This window comes from Prionailurus bengalensis, chromosome D2 (assembly GCF_016509475.1).
Source record: "Prionailurus bengalensis isolate Pbe53 chromosome D2, Fcat_Pben_1.1_paternal_pri, whole genome shotgun sequence".
NCBI classification, from domain to species: Eukaryota; Metazoa; Chordata; class Mammalia; order Carnivora; family Felidae; genus Prionailurus; species Prionailurus bengalensis.
In genome coordinates, this window is record NC_057351.1 from 61,968,062 (window position 1) to 61,981,443 (window position 13,382).

A 13,382-nucleotide genomic window follows, 5' to 3' on the forward strand; every position below is an offset into this window, starting at 1 on the left:
GTTACCTGCTGATGGGCCCATGCACAAGGGCTTCATCCCAGCCCTCACTGCACTCAAGTTTCTGCCAGGCCACACCCTCATCAGCCTTCCTCTTTCAAGCTCTTTCTGGAGTGGGGACTCCCAGTGCTCTCATTACACTGGCCTGTCCTCAGTTGTCTTCATTGCCTCATCTTCCTCTGTCCATAACTGCAATGGAAGTTGCTTTTCCCATCACACTTTAACCAGATATGTTAAAAAATGGAACATTTAAGCAGGATGTGCATCCACTGCGAGGTGAGCCATAGGTCCTACCACAGTCCATGTCTTCGAATTTACATATTTAGCTTATCCATTTGGCCTCATTAAGCAATTGGTATTTACCTCTACTCTGTCTTCTTTTCTTTTTTTTTTTTTTTTTTTTTTTAATTTTTTTTTTTCAACGTTTATTTATTTTTGGGACAGAGAGAGACAGAGCATGAACGGGGGAGGGGCAGAGAGAGAGGGAGACACAGAATCGGAAACAGGCTCCAGGCTCTGAGCCATCAGCCCAGAGCCTGATGTGGGGCTCGAACTCCCGGACCGCGAGATCGTGACCTGGCTGAAGTCGGACGCTTAACCGACTGTGCCACCCAGGCGCCCCGACTTCTTTTCTTTTTTAATTTTTTTAATGTTTATTTATTTTTAAGACAGAGAGAGACAGAGCATGAACGGGGGAGGGTCAGAGAGAGGGAAACACAAAATCTGAAGCAGGCTCCAGGCTCTAAGCTGTCAGTACAGAGCCTGACATGGGGCTTGAACTCGATGAACCGTGATATCATGACCTGAGCCGAAGTCGGATGCTCAACCTCTGAGCCACCCAGGCACCCATACTCTATCTTCTTAAGCCTTCCCATCAGCTTCCGCAATTTCAAGATCAGGAAGCTATCATTAAGACTTGAACTACGAATCTCCATTTCCAAACATTAGCTAAATATCCCCAAATAAAGAGCTTATTAGCTTCAAATCCACACAAATCTCGTCAGCTCACACTATCCCTCAACCTCTCTAATTTCCTTTTTTTCTTGAGTTTTTGCTTCATTTGATGACATCATAAACTTCCACCATCCAGGCTAGAAATTTTGGAGTCGTGCTGATTCTCCCCTCTCACATTTGATGGAACACCAAAGTCCTGCCAATTTCCTCACTCAGAGCTGTCCCCTCCTTACTCTTTCTATGACTGCTGCATGGTGTGTGCACTCTGGATAAGAGCATGAGCCTCAACACAGACTTCCTGGATTTGGGTCCCGGCTCCACCACTATCCAATCGCATGACTCTGAATGAGTACTTCGCCTCACTTGCCTCAATTGCCTCATCTGTAAATTGGGATAGTAATAGTCTCTACCCCATAAAAGTTGTCTGTAATGATTAAATGAATTAACACATGCCAAGTTCTTAGAACGCGATCATATGGCAAAGAATACCTCGATAAATGTCGGCTATTGTTATGATTACTGTCACCTCTTGCCTGGGCTACTAGACTTGTTCCCTAACTTCTCTTTTTTATTCCATTCTCTTGCCTTTCAGCTCCATCCTTCACACTTGTGGCAGAGTCATCCTCCAAAGTCAAATCATACCAGGCCCATTTTGAAAACCTCAGAGGATGTCCCAGACTCCTTGCAATGATATTCAAGACCCTCATCTTCTTCAGGACTTCATTGCCATGATCATCGAGTAAACTCTTCTGTTTACCTATTATACCAGACTGCTGGCCATTCCAAGTGCCTTTACTCAGACTTTTCTCCTGAGCTGGAATACTAATATACCCCATCCCCCACTACTTAAATCCTCAGAGAACTCTCCCCCAACCCTCTTCACCTCCTTATCTGGTCTCCACTCCTTTCCTCACACTTGGCAGAGTTAATTGCTTCTTCCTCTGAGACTACACAGCACTCTGCTTATTCCTCCACCACGAAATTGTCTCCTTGACCTTTTCATGCCCCCACTGACCTAGGTTCAGCATTTTAGACCTAGTAGGCACTCACTAATCTTAAAAAGTTAATGAATAAATTAAAAATGTGTTTGGGTAAAAATATACCAGAAAGGAAAGTATTAGTTCTTACTACTTATCACATAACTGCTACCTCACCTTCCAGGTCTGTGGTTTACCTGGGTATGTGGATGACATTACTGAAAAACCTAGATATCATTTTGTTTAAAGAGGAAATATTAAAGATGCATGTACTAAAACTTTCTTTAGCTATCTCTATTAAATAGAGATCAAGTATTTTAAAATATATTTCAAGGATAAACCAATGAAACTACTTTTTGTGATAACATTAGAAATATCTAGCATTATATATAATGTATATAATATACATACATATTATATATGTGTACAATATATGTATAATATATATAATATCTAACATGAGAAATATCTAAATTAATTCATTAATTTAGTTAAGAAAGTTTATTTAGCTCAACTATGTGCCAAGCAGAGGTACCAAAAACCCTTTAAACGTGATGTGGGAATTCTCTTATAACTTACAGCAGTTATTTAAATGTTTCCTTTATAGAAAATACACTAGGGCCTCATTTTCACAACCTTAAATTCTTTGGAATAAAGTGACAAGTATTTTCATTAATTAATTGCCAATTAATTAACATTCCATGTTGTACCTACGAATCCAAGGATCTGAAACAAACTTGATGGATTGGCATTGATGATAAAGATGCATCCTTCTGATGTTCCAACTAATAGATATATCCCTCGCTGGTCATAACTAGGAAAGAAGAAATCTGAGGCTCAGATTTTGCTTGTTTCACCAGTAAGATGGTAAACAAACTTATTGACTGACAGTGTGGAAATACATTCAAAACCAGTCATTCTTATGGTTTGTGATTTTTAATATTATCCCATCTTGTAAAAAGCCAAGTGATTACAGGTAAATACAATCATTACATTCTAGGTTAATGTTATTTCCAAACTGCAGCTTAAAAATTTTTTTTTTTTCAACGTTTATTTATTTTTGGGACAGAGAGAGACAGAGCATGAACGGGAGAGGGGCAGAGAGAGAGGGAGACACAGAATCGGAAACAGGCTCCAGGCTCCGAGCCATCAGCCCAGAGCCTGACGCGGGGCTCGAACTCACGGACCGCGAGATCGTGACCTGGCTGAAGTCGGACGCTTAACCGACTGCGCCACCCAGGCGCCCCTCCAAACTGCAGCTTAAAAGCGCACAGTCGAGAAGATGCAGTGGTGTTTCATCATAAGTAAGTGAAATATGACACCAGAGCTTTCTTGGTATTGCAAGTGGAAATAAACAATTCTCAAACTAGTGATCACTGTGACATCTAGTTGCCTGGCAGGAGGAGGAAGAATGTAGTGAAATGTTTCTGTAACTTCTTCAAATTAGAAAAATGAGAAAATAGAAATTATAATAAGAGAAAAGGATCTGAGAAAGAGGAGGCGGCAAAGGTATAAACGGAGTGAGGTTACAGCTCCTTTCCCCCTGAGCTGGAGGGAGCTATGAGCACAACAACGCAGCAGGTGGAAACCTGCCTCCTCCAGGCACTAGCTAGGCAATCCTATAAAGCTTCTCTTAACTTCTCTGAGCCTAAATCCTCTCATTTGTGGAACAGGAACAAACATAATACCTTTCTGACTGCTGTAGTGAGGTTCACATTCACATACAATGTATGACAGCACCTCAAACTGTAAAGCAGGGCACCAATGTCACTTCTTATTAATACTATTCTGATAAATTAACAAAAGAAAGAACAATAACACACAAGTCTAAATCCAATGTCTCTATGCTGTCCTCTAAAAAGTATTACTTCAAAAGATTTGAAATCATCTAAATGCCCATCGATACACACTTTTGGAGCACCTGGGTGGCTCCCTTGGTTAAGTGACTCTTGATTTAGGCTCAGGTCATGATGTTACTGTTGTAAGATTGAGCCCCACATCAGGCTCTCCACTGGGCATGGAACCTGCTTAAGATTCTCTCTCTCCCTCTCCCTCTGCCCCTCCCCTGCTTGCGTGCTCTCTCTCTCTCTCTCAAAACAAAACAAAACCCCAAAGAACTCAGTCTTTAAAAATGATAGTATATTGGGTATTTACCCAAAAAATACAAAAACACTAATTCAAAGGGATACACGCACCCCTAAATTTATTACAGCATTATCTATAATAGCCAAATTATGGAAGCAACCCAAGTGTCTATCAACTGATGAATGGATAAAGAAGATGTGGTGTGTATGTATGTATGTATGTGTGTATATATATATAATGGAATATTACTCAGCCATAAAAAAGAATGAAATCTTGCCATTTGCAACGACATGGATGGAGCTAGAGAGTATAATGCTAAGTGAAATAAGTCAGTCAGAGACAAATATCAAATGATTTCACTTATATGTGGAATTTAAGAAACAAAACAAATGGGTAAAGGAAAAAAGAGAGAGAGAGAGAGAGAGAGAGAGAGAGAGAGACAAACCAAGAAATAGACTCTTTAACTATGCAGAACTGATGGTTACCAGAGGGGAGGTGGGGGGGGGTGGAAATCAGTGAAACAGGTGAAGGGGATTAAGAGGACACTTATCATGATGAGCACTGAGTAATGTGTAGAACTGTTGAATCACTATATTGCACAACTGAAACGAATCTAACATTGTATGTTAACAATACTGGAATTAAAATTAAAAAGTTTTAAATGATGGTATATTTATATCATGGAATACTACGTACCATAAAACAGAATAAGGAAGGTCTTCATGTGTGGATAGAAAACATTGTCCAAAATATACCATTAAGTGGAAAAAAAAAATGAGGTATTGAACATTGTATACAGTTTGCTACCCATTAAAAGCAAAGGCGTTTAAATCAAAACTTGAAAAGAAATAAAAGCAAAGGCAGTGACTCTGGACCCCCACTACCTGGGTTCAAATCCTGACATTTGCTATTTACTACCTGTGCAATATTAAGCAAATTATTTAACACATTGTGCCTAATGTTCCTCCCCCGTAATGGAGACAGTAAGAGTATCCATCTCATACAACAAAGCACGTACCACATTCTAAGTGCTTGATAATTATTTGTGTAATTAAAAGGAAGAACTTGTGGGTTTTTTGTTTTTGTTTTTTTGTTTTGTTTGTTTGTTTGTTTTGCTTATTTATGGATAGAATATCTCTGGAAAGAAGACATGAGAAACTGGTAACAGGCTGCCTCCAGGGAGGACAACGGAGTGTTTGGGAACAAGAGTGGGAGCCTTTTCACGATGCACCCCTCTGTACTTTTTGAATAGTGACCTGAGTCAGTGTATTAATTTTTGAAACAAAACATGTAAAACTTAAAATTAAAAGAAATTACAGCTTCACTGTAATTCTCGACAGACAGTCCTAACAATGCTGCTGCCAGAAGCAGGAAGTACTTACAGGAGGTGCTGCACAGACCATTCGGAGGGAAAGACCTTGTAAACTGCCCGAGGGGTCTCAGGATCTCTGACATCCAGGAAATGGATGGAGCCCTCCTGGGTGCCCACAGCGGCAGAGAAGGAGGAGGGAGAGGAAGCCAGAACCGTTGCCTGTTTAAAATAACACCAGATGCTTAATTTCCCTGTGCCAGAACACAAAGCCTGCTCTACTACACCTAAGAATCTACAGTTTATTTGAAAAGCCCTCAAAATGAGGACCTTGGCAAGTGTTGTATGATATTACAAATTACACATGCAGCATTCCTGAGCTAATAGATAGCATAAGTCACAGGAATCTGTACGTCTTATTCTTTATCCTAAAGTTAGCATCACAAAAATATAAAGAGATTTCTTGAGCTTTAAACCACGGCTTCATTTATATCCCTAAAGGATTATGAAATGATTATACCAATAATAATAAAAAAATAAAATAAATTTAAAATACATTCCTAGCACTTTTGGACATCTTTCTGGAATGTTAGTGATTTCTTTTTTTTTAATCAGCATTCATCTGTTGGCTGATGGTAGATCCTGGGATGCTGGTATGATGGAGGAAGACTTAAGAAAATAACCCTATCACTGCACCATATATTCAGTAACCAAAGACATGCATTGCAGATTCCTGCTTACCTCACAGTCATCTACAGAATATGAGGTCTAGGGGAGTAAATCTGCTTTCACGACGCTGAAGCAATCAGATTCATTCCTCTATAATTATACTTTGTAGGCTGTTTTGAATACGATCATAGAATGTTAGAAATAGAAAAGACTTTAAGAGATAATCATTTGGTAGAACAGAAAATGGAGGCCAAGAAAAATGTAGCAATTTGCTTCAGGATCCCATAGCTGGCGACAAAGATGAGAACTCATTAGCGTGTACAGTTGTCCAACCAAGCATGTCTTTATTTTATTTTTAAAGGTGAATTTTCCAAGGTTGAGTCTTTATAGTGGTATCTCAGTGTGAAACTGGAAACGAAATAGTGAATAGTGAGGGTTTTTCTTTTTTCCTCTTTTTCAACTAAAAGTCTTTATGGGATCTGTGTGTGTGTGTGTGTGTGTGTGTGTGTGTGTGTGTGTTCTCAAAATAATCAGTTGAAATTATCGTCCATTCCCGGGCAATGGTCGGCCGGGTTAAAAATATACAGCAATATCTGGAGGGGTCTTCTGTTCCTTAGCAAGTGCCATCAAGGGAAGCTACTAATGTCCAGACATCCTCCCATCCCAGTGCTGGGCCGGGGTCTCTGCCTAAAATGTTCATGAGGAACACAGTCCCGGGCACAGGCAGGGGACCTGGCCTCAGTATTGCTGGGTCCGTGCACTTACCAATTCCCCACAAGGCAGCAGTATTGTTCAGGAAGGGGCAACCACCAGTTGTCCCCAGTGCAGGCTGAACCATATGAGTGTGCCATGCCTGGTTTGGAGTTCAGTGAACATTTGTCAAATTAACTGTGAAAGCTGTTTGAATGTCTCCCCTCTGGTTGGGTGAAGGAGAGATCTGGTACAGAAAGCGAGCCTTCTCACGGTGCCTCTATCTCTCTTTAGCCAAGAAGAACAAAGTGAGCCCTGATTAGAGAGACTCTCAGGTAGGTTGTTAACCATTTGTATGCCTCTCATTTGTAAAAGGAGATGTGATGAACTTGAAGATCTCTTCAAGCTCTAGTAATTCTAACAGAAATGAATACATATGAGCTCTTGTCACTAGAACATGCAGTCTACTCACATTTCAGTCTTTTAGGTAAGAATTTTTAGGTTTATTTGTTGGGGTGAGTTTTATATATCCCATTGAATTACGTGCCTTTGCATCTTATAATCCCTCTTAAGTGAGGTGTGATGTTTCCTCTTGTCTTATAATTGAGATTTTAATTTTATAAAGGGGAAGGACTGTAACCTCCCTACCTACTACCAAGATCCATATCTTATCTAGAACTGTAGAATACATCAAATGATGATTTCAGGGAGAAATAGCATTGCCATTGTTTCTTGGTCCTTTTATGTTTTAGAAATGTTATTTTATGTAAAATGTACTATGAACATAGCAGAAATACTGGGATCACCTTGCGGTGAGTGTTGTGAGCAATTGTGGTTTGCCACTCCGCATCCATACACCTTCCTTTTGGAAAATTTCTGGAATATCTATTGAGAAACCATCTCTCCTATTTTGGAGATTCAGTGAAACAGATCTGACTCCCATTTTCAAGGCTAAGCTTAAGTCAATTAGCATTTCTCATTCCTCTGTCCACAGTGACTAGTTCAGGGATGTTATTAAGACATTAGAAAATGGGGTGCGTGAGTGCCTCAGTGAGCTGAGCAGCTGACTCTTGATTTCAGCTCAAGTCATGATCTCGCAGTTCATGAGATCAAGCCTCGTGTCAGGCTCTGTGCTGACAGTGTAGAGCCTGCTTGGGATTCTCTCTCCTTCTCTCTTTGGCCCTCCCCTCTTACTTTCTCCCTATAACACAATAAATAAATAAATTAAAAAAAAAAGACATTAGAAGACATTTAGCCTTGGGGAAAGGAGAAGCTTCTTTTCTCTTCCTCCTCCCACTGGAGGAGGCTTTCTTCCTTGATGGTCTGACACCCATGAGGCTGACACCTGTGGCATTTGGGTACCACTAAAAGATGCCTAGGGTGAAACTAAAGATATAGAGAAAAAACCAAGATCCTTGATAATATCATTTGAGTTGCTGGACGGAACCACATCTGAGGCCGGACAAGTTCTATACTTTATAGTCAATTAAGCCAACACCTCCCACTTCCTTAATTTTGGTTCAAGCTGGTTAGAGTAGCAATTTTCTTTCATTTCTAAATGACCTCCTTGAGGTTAGATGGGGAGATTTAACTAGTTATGGTCGAGGGGGGTGATTCATTTCTGAGTAAAAGCACCTAAGTGCTACTTCAAGACCCTCAAACACTCCCTTCCCATACCCATGGCATTGAGGAGCTATGAGTCAGCCTCCGTCAGCCTGGCTCCCTGAGAGAGAGACTGTGTGGAGCAGAGACCCTGCCAAACCACAGGGAACTTACAGCGTGAGTGAGATATAAACCACTAGGACCTCAGAAACAATTGCCACCACAGACAATGTTGGTATACACCAATACCGTACCTTATATTCTACCTTCCGGGCTGCGGAATATACTTTATACACAGGAATTACTCTACATACAGAGGGTAAAAATGCCCTACTGGCATGTGTAACAAGTATTTCCATAGACTATTGACATGTAAATATGAAAACATAGATTAGATTAGAATTCAATATTTCAATCCATTTCTAAGCCACACTTACTGGGGTATTCAGACAAATCCTGCTGGCACAAGTACCATCTTCTAAACACCAAACACAAACTTCCCCTGAATGTGTGAGTGTCTGTAAAAGAAAGAAAAATAAAACCCTAAACAGAAAACAAGACTCTGTTATAGAATCATATTCTAAATCCCTTTTTAGTAGGTCAATAACTTGGATGACTTACTATAATACTTCATTTTACTTGTATGGATTATGATGACAATCACAACACCAGTACTTCTGATTTAAACAAAAATTAAATTATCTTTAATACAATTTAAGTAACACATAATAACTATTTAGGATCAGAAAAGTGAAATCAAAAATTTTTTTCCATGTAACATAATCACTTAGAAATTCAACAGGATTATCGCTTAATGAGTAAAGCTAGAAACAAGAAATTATACATTTTTTAAACTAATAGATTTTGCTTTTAAGACCAGTTTCAGTACTATAGAAATTTTGAGCAGAAAGTACAAAGTTGCCCTTACCCTCCCCCCACCAGATACATAAAATTTCCGCTATTATTATCTTGCCTTCAGTGTAGTACATTTGTTACAATTGAGGAGCCAACATTGATACATTATTATTGATTAAAGCCCATAGTCCGTATTAGGGTTCTCTCTGTGTCATACATCCTACAGGCTTTAACAAATGTATAATATGTATCCGCCATCACAGTGTCATACAGAATAGTTTCACTGCCCTAAAAATTCGCTGTGTTCCACCTCCATCTTTCCCTCCCTCCTTCCCACTGAGTCCCTGGCAGCCCCTGATCTTTTTACTGTCTCCATAGTTTTTCTTTTTCCCGAACATCACATAGAATGAATCATATAGCTTTTTCCCAAATTGGCTTCTTTCACTTAACATTATGCATTTAAGGCTCTTCTATATCCTTTCACAATTTAATAGCTCATTTATTCTTAGTGCTGGATAATATTCCATTGTATGGATATATCACAGTTTGTTTATTCATTCACCTACCAGGGGATATCTTGGTTACTTCCACGTTTTGGCAATTATGAATAAACTTGCTATAAACATTCATGTATAGGTTTTTGTGTGGGCACACGTTTTCAACTACCAAGAGGCCCAGTTTTCAAATTGGTTTTCAAATACCAAGAGGCCCAGTTGCTGAATCATAAGGTAAGAGAGTGTTTAGCTTTGTGAGAAAGGGCCAAACTTGCAAAGTTGATCTACCATTTTGATTCCTATAGGCAATGAGTAATTGCTTCTGTTGCTGCAATATCCTCACTAGCACTTGGTATTGTCCACGTTTTAGATTTTAGACATTCTAATAGGTGTGTGGTGTCATCTCATTGCTTTAATTTGCAATTCTCTAAATGATGACTAATGTTGAACACCTTTTCATATACTTCTTTGCTATCTGTATATTTTCTGTGGTAAAGTATTCCAATGTGTTGCTCATTTTTTTTACTGGAGTTGATTATTTTCTTAGTGTTGAGCTATAAGAATGTTTTGCACATTTTGGAAACCAGTCCATCATCAGATACATATTTTACAAAGATTTTTCTCCCTGTCTGTGGCTTGTCTTTACTTTCTTTTAATATTGTCTTTCCTAGTGTATCAGCCTTTGATTTTAATGAAGTCCAACGTATCAGTTTTTCCTTTCATGGATTATGTTTTGTATTGTGTTGAAAAAGTCATTGCCAAACTCCTATGCTATTTTATGGGAATTTATAGTTTTTCATTTTACATTTAGGTCCAGTGTGAGTTAATTCTTTTGGAAGGTGTAAAATCTGTGACTCAATGATGATGACAATGATGATGATTTTGCATGTGGATGTCCAGTTGTTCCTGCACCATTTGGTAAAAGACTGTCCCTTCTCAACTGAATTGTTTTTGCTCCTTTGTCAAAGGTCAGTCAACTATATTTGTATGGATCTATTTCTAGGTCCTCTCTTCTGTTCCATTCATCTATTTGTCCAGTTGTTCACCAATACCATACTGTCTTGATTACTGTAGCTTTAAAATAAATCTTGAAAATTGGGTGGTGTTGGTCATACATTTTTTTCTTCAATATTGTATTTGCAATTCTGAATCTTTGCTTCTCCATATAAACTTCAGAATCAGTTTATTGATATCCACAAAATAACTTGCTGGGATTTTGATTGGGATTGCATTGAATCTTACCACATACTAGACTGTGGTGGGCGCTGATAAGTTTGGAAAGTTTGGAAAGAACTGATACCTTAACGATTTTGAGTCTTCTTATCCATGTGCATGGAATATTTGTCCATTTATTTAGATCTTGTTTGATTTCATTCAAAGGAGTTTTGTAACTTTTCTCATATAGATCTTGTACATATTTTTGCTAGAACTCCCAAAATTTTAATGGATTTGTTGATAAACCATATGAAAAATGAAATGTTTCTTGAGATCAATAAAAAGTAAACAGCTAAACACCAGGAAGAAAACAGTTTCTTTCCAAAATGTAGCAGTTGGGTTTTTTTTCCTAAGTAGGTCAAATTCATTTTTTGTGCATGGCAAGTATTTCATTTCCATCCTCAGAGGGTCTATACTACTCTGACAAAGGGTAAATACTACTAGTTTAATGAGTGTTAATAACTCATGACCGATGAATCTGTTTAAAGCTCTGGCTTGGAAAACTTGGGTGATGAATATAAACAGGATGGCTCCTCAGATTTTACATTTATTTATTTCTGAGAGACAGAGAGAGATAGAGCATGAGTGGGGCCAAAGTCGTAGGCTTAACTGACTGAGCCACCCAGGCGCCCCGACTCCTCAGATTTTAATTGCTCTGGATGTTTTCAGAGACTTAATGTTATGAAGTCAAAATATAATGATGTCATTCTAACTGGGGAGGACATTCAGTGATGGAAGTGGTTGGCATTTCTACCACATCCTTAATACCCTCTGGCTCCTATTTGTATAAGGTTGCACATAAACTTCCAAAATCTTATCTTTAAATCCTACCGTGAAATGCTAAAATATTCCTTACCATGCAGTATTCATTTCCAGGTGAGATAAAGTCAATTGCCTGAAATTTCCCATCACAAGCCTCTAGGACTCTATTAAAGGTTGGCTCCTCACCAAAAGTGTAAATATAAATGGATCCCTGTTAAATATACAAAAAAAAAAAAAAAAAAAGAAAAGAAAGAAAGAAAGAAAGAAAGAAAGAAAGAAAGAAAAAGAAATATGATGTAATTGTTGTGTGTGCAGTTCAGCAACTATTTATTAAATGCCTACTATGAGCAAGGCACTGTGTGGGAATAGGTGAAGGGAAATTAGAGATCAACTCCAATAAGGCCTTGACCTTGAAGAGCTTAAAATCTAGATGCTTAATTTGTTTATTGATTGATTCATTCACTCACACATCATTTAAAATAATCAACAAATAGGACTTTCTTCTTTTCTCCAATTCCAAGCATTCATTTTTTAAGGTATAAAACATAACACTTCTTCCTGACTTCAAAAATATTTATACAAAAAATTTGTGAAATGTGGAAAACCAGAAAAATTGTTATGGTGAACGAGTAAGTCTTAATCACATACTAGACGGTGGTGGGCACTGATAAAAACTTTTAGGGGCGCCTGGGTGGCGCAGTCGGTTAGGCATCCGACTTCAGCCAGGTCACGATCTCGCGGTCCGTGAGTTCGAGCCCTGCATCGGGCTCTGGGCTGATGGCTCAGAGCCTGGAGCCTGTTTCCAATTCTGTGTCTCCCTCTCTCTCTGCCCCTCCCCCGTTCATGCTCTGTCTCTCTCTGTCCCAAAAATAAATAAACGTTGAAAAAAAAAATTAAAAAAAAAAAAAAACTTTTAAATAAGCCTTTGTGGAAATTGTGGAGGTGGGGCTGAAGCTGTTACTTTATGACTTATTTATCGTTCTCAGCTGCCAAATTCACCTCTCAAAAAAAAATCTATCCTGTAAGTTATGACTCTCTGCCAAGTAACTGTAATATGGTAGAGCCACTTAACTAGCAGTAAGAAATCGGCTTTCAACTGAAGACGAGTTCTTCACATTTCCTTGAGTTAAACATGAATACTCCTGTTCTTGTTGGTCTAAAAAATACAATTCTGTAGAGTCTAAATTTGATAGATACTTACTGATTTTAATTTTCATTCATTCCTTCAGCAAATATTGAATGGATACACTGGCCTGGCATGGCTCTGCATGCTGGGACGATAGCAGAGGACAAAACAGGCAAAAATTCCCTGCCCTCATGGAGCTTACATTCTGCTGGGGCATTCAGACAATAGACAAGGTATCTAAATAGGATATATTGTAAGTTAAACAGCAGTACTTGTAAGACTCAAAAATATAAAGCAGGGAAAGAAGGTAAGACATGATAAAATAAGAGAGTGGGATTTTCAACCAAGTAGCCAAGGAAGGCTTTACTGAGGTAACTTTAGAGAAAAGACTTGAAGGAAATGAGGAAAAAAAGGATTCATGTGCATTCTGTGGGAATAGCATTCCAAACAGAGCGAACAGCCAGTGCAAAGACCGTGAAGGATGAACATGCCTTGTGAATTAAAGAAAACAGCATTATTGCCAGCATGACTGGAACAGGATGAACAAGAAGCAGAGCAGGGGGAGACAAGGCCCAGTGAGAACAGAACCCATATCATGAAGAGCCTTGTAAAGCACAGTGAGGATTTTGGCTCTTAGTCAGAAGAAC

General features: G+C 38.8%; 1 protein-coding gene across 1 annotated transcript in view; it reads right to left on the reverse strand.

Annotated features, from left to right (window-relative positions):
- Positions 1-13,382, reverse strand: part of CFAP43 (cilia and flagella associated protein 43) — a 119,922-nt gene that overhangs the window by 69,595 nt on the left and 36,945 nt on the right. The window contains exons 9-12 of the mRNA XM_043597450.1: positions 11,704-11,820; positions 8,721-8,801; positions 5,396-5,544; positions 2,639-2,742 (exon numbers count right to left, since the gene is read on the reverse strand). Coding sequence (XP_043453385.1) covers positions 2,639-2,742; positions 5,396-5,544; positions 8,721-8,801; positions 11,704-11,820 — 451 coding nt within the window. The remainder of the gene's footprint in view (positions 1-2,638; positions 2,743-5,395; positions 5,545-8,720; positions 8,802-11,703; positions 11,821-13,382) is intronic.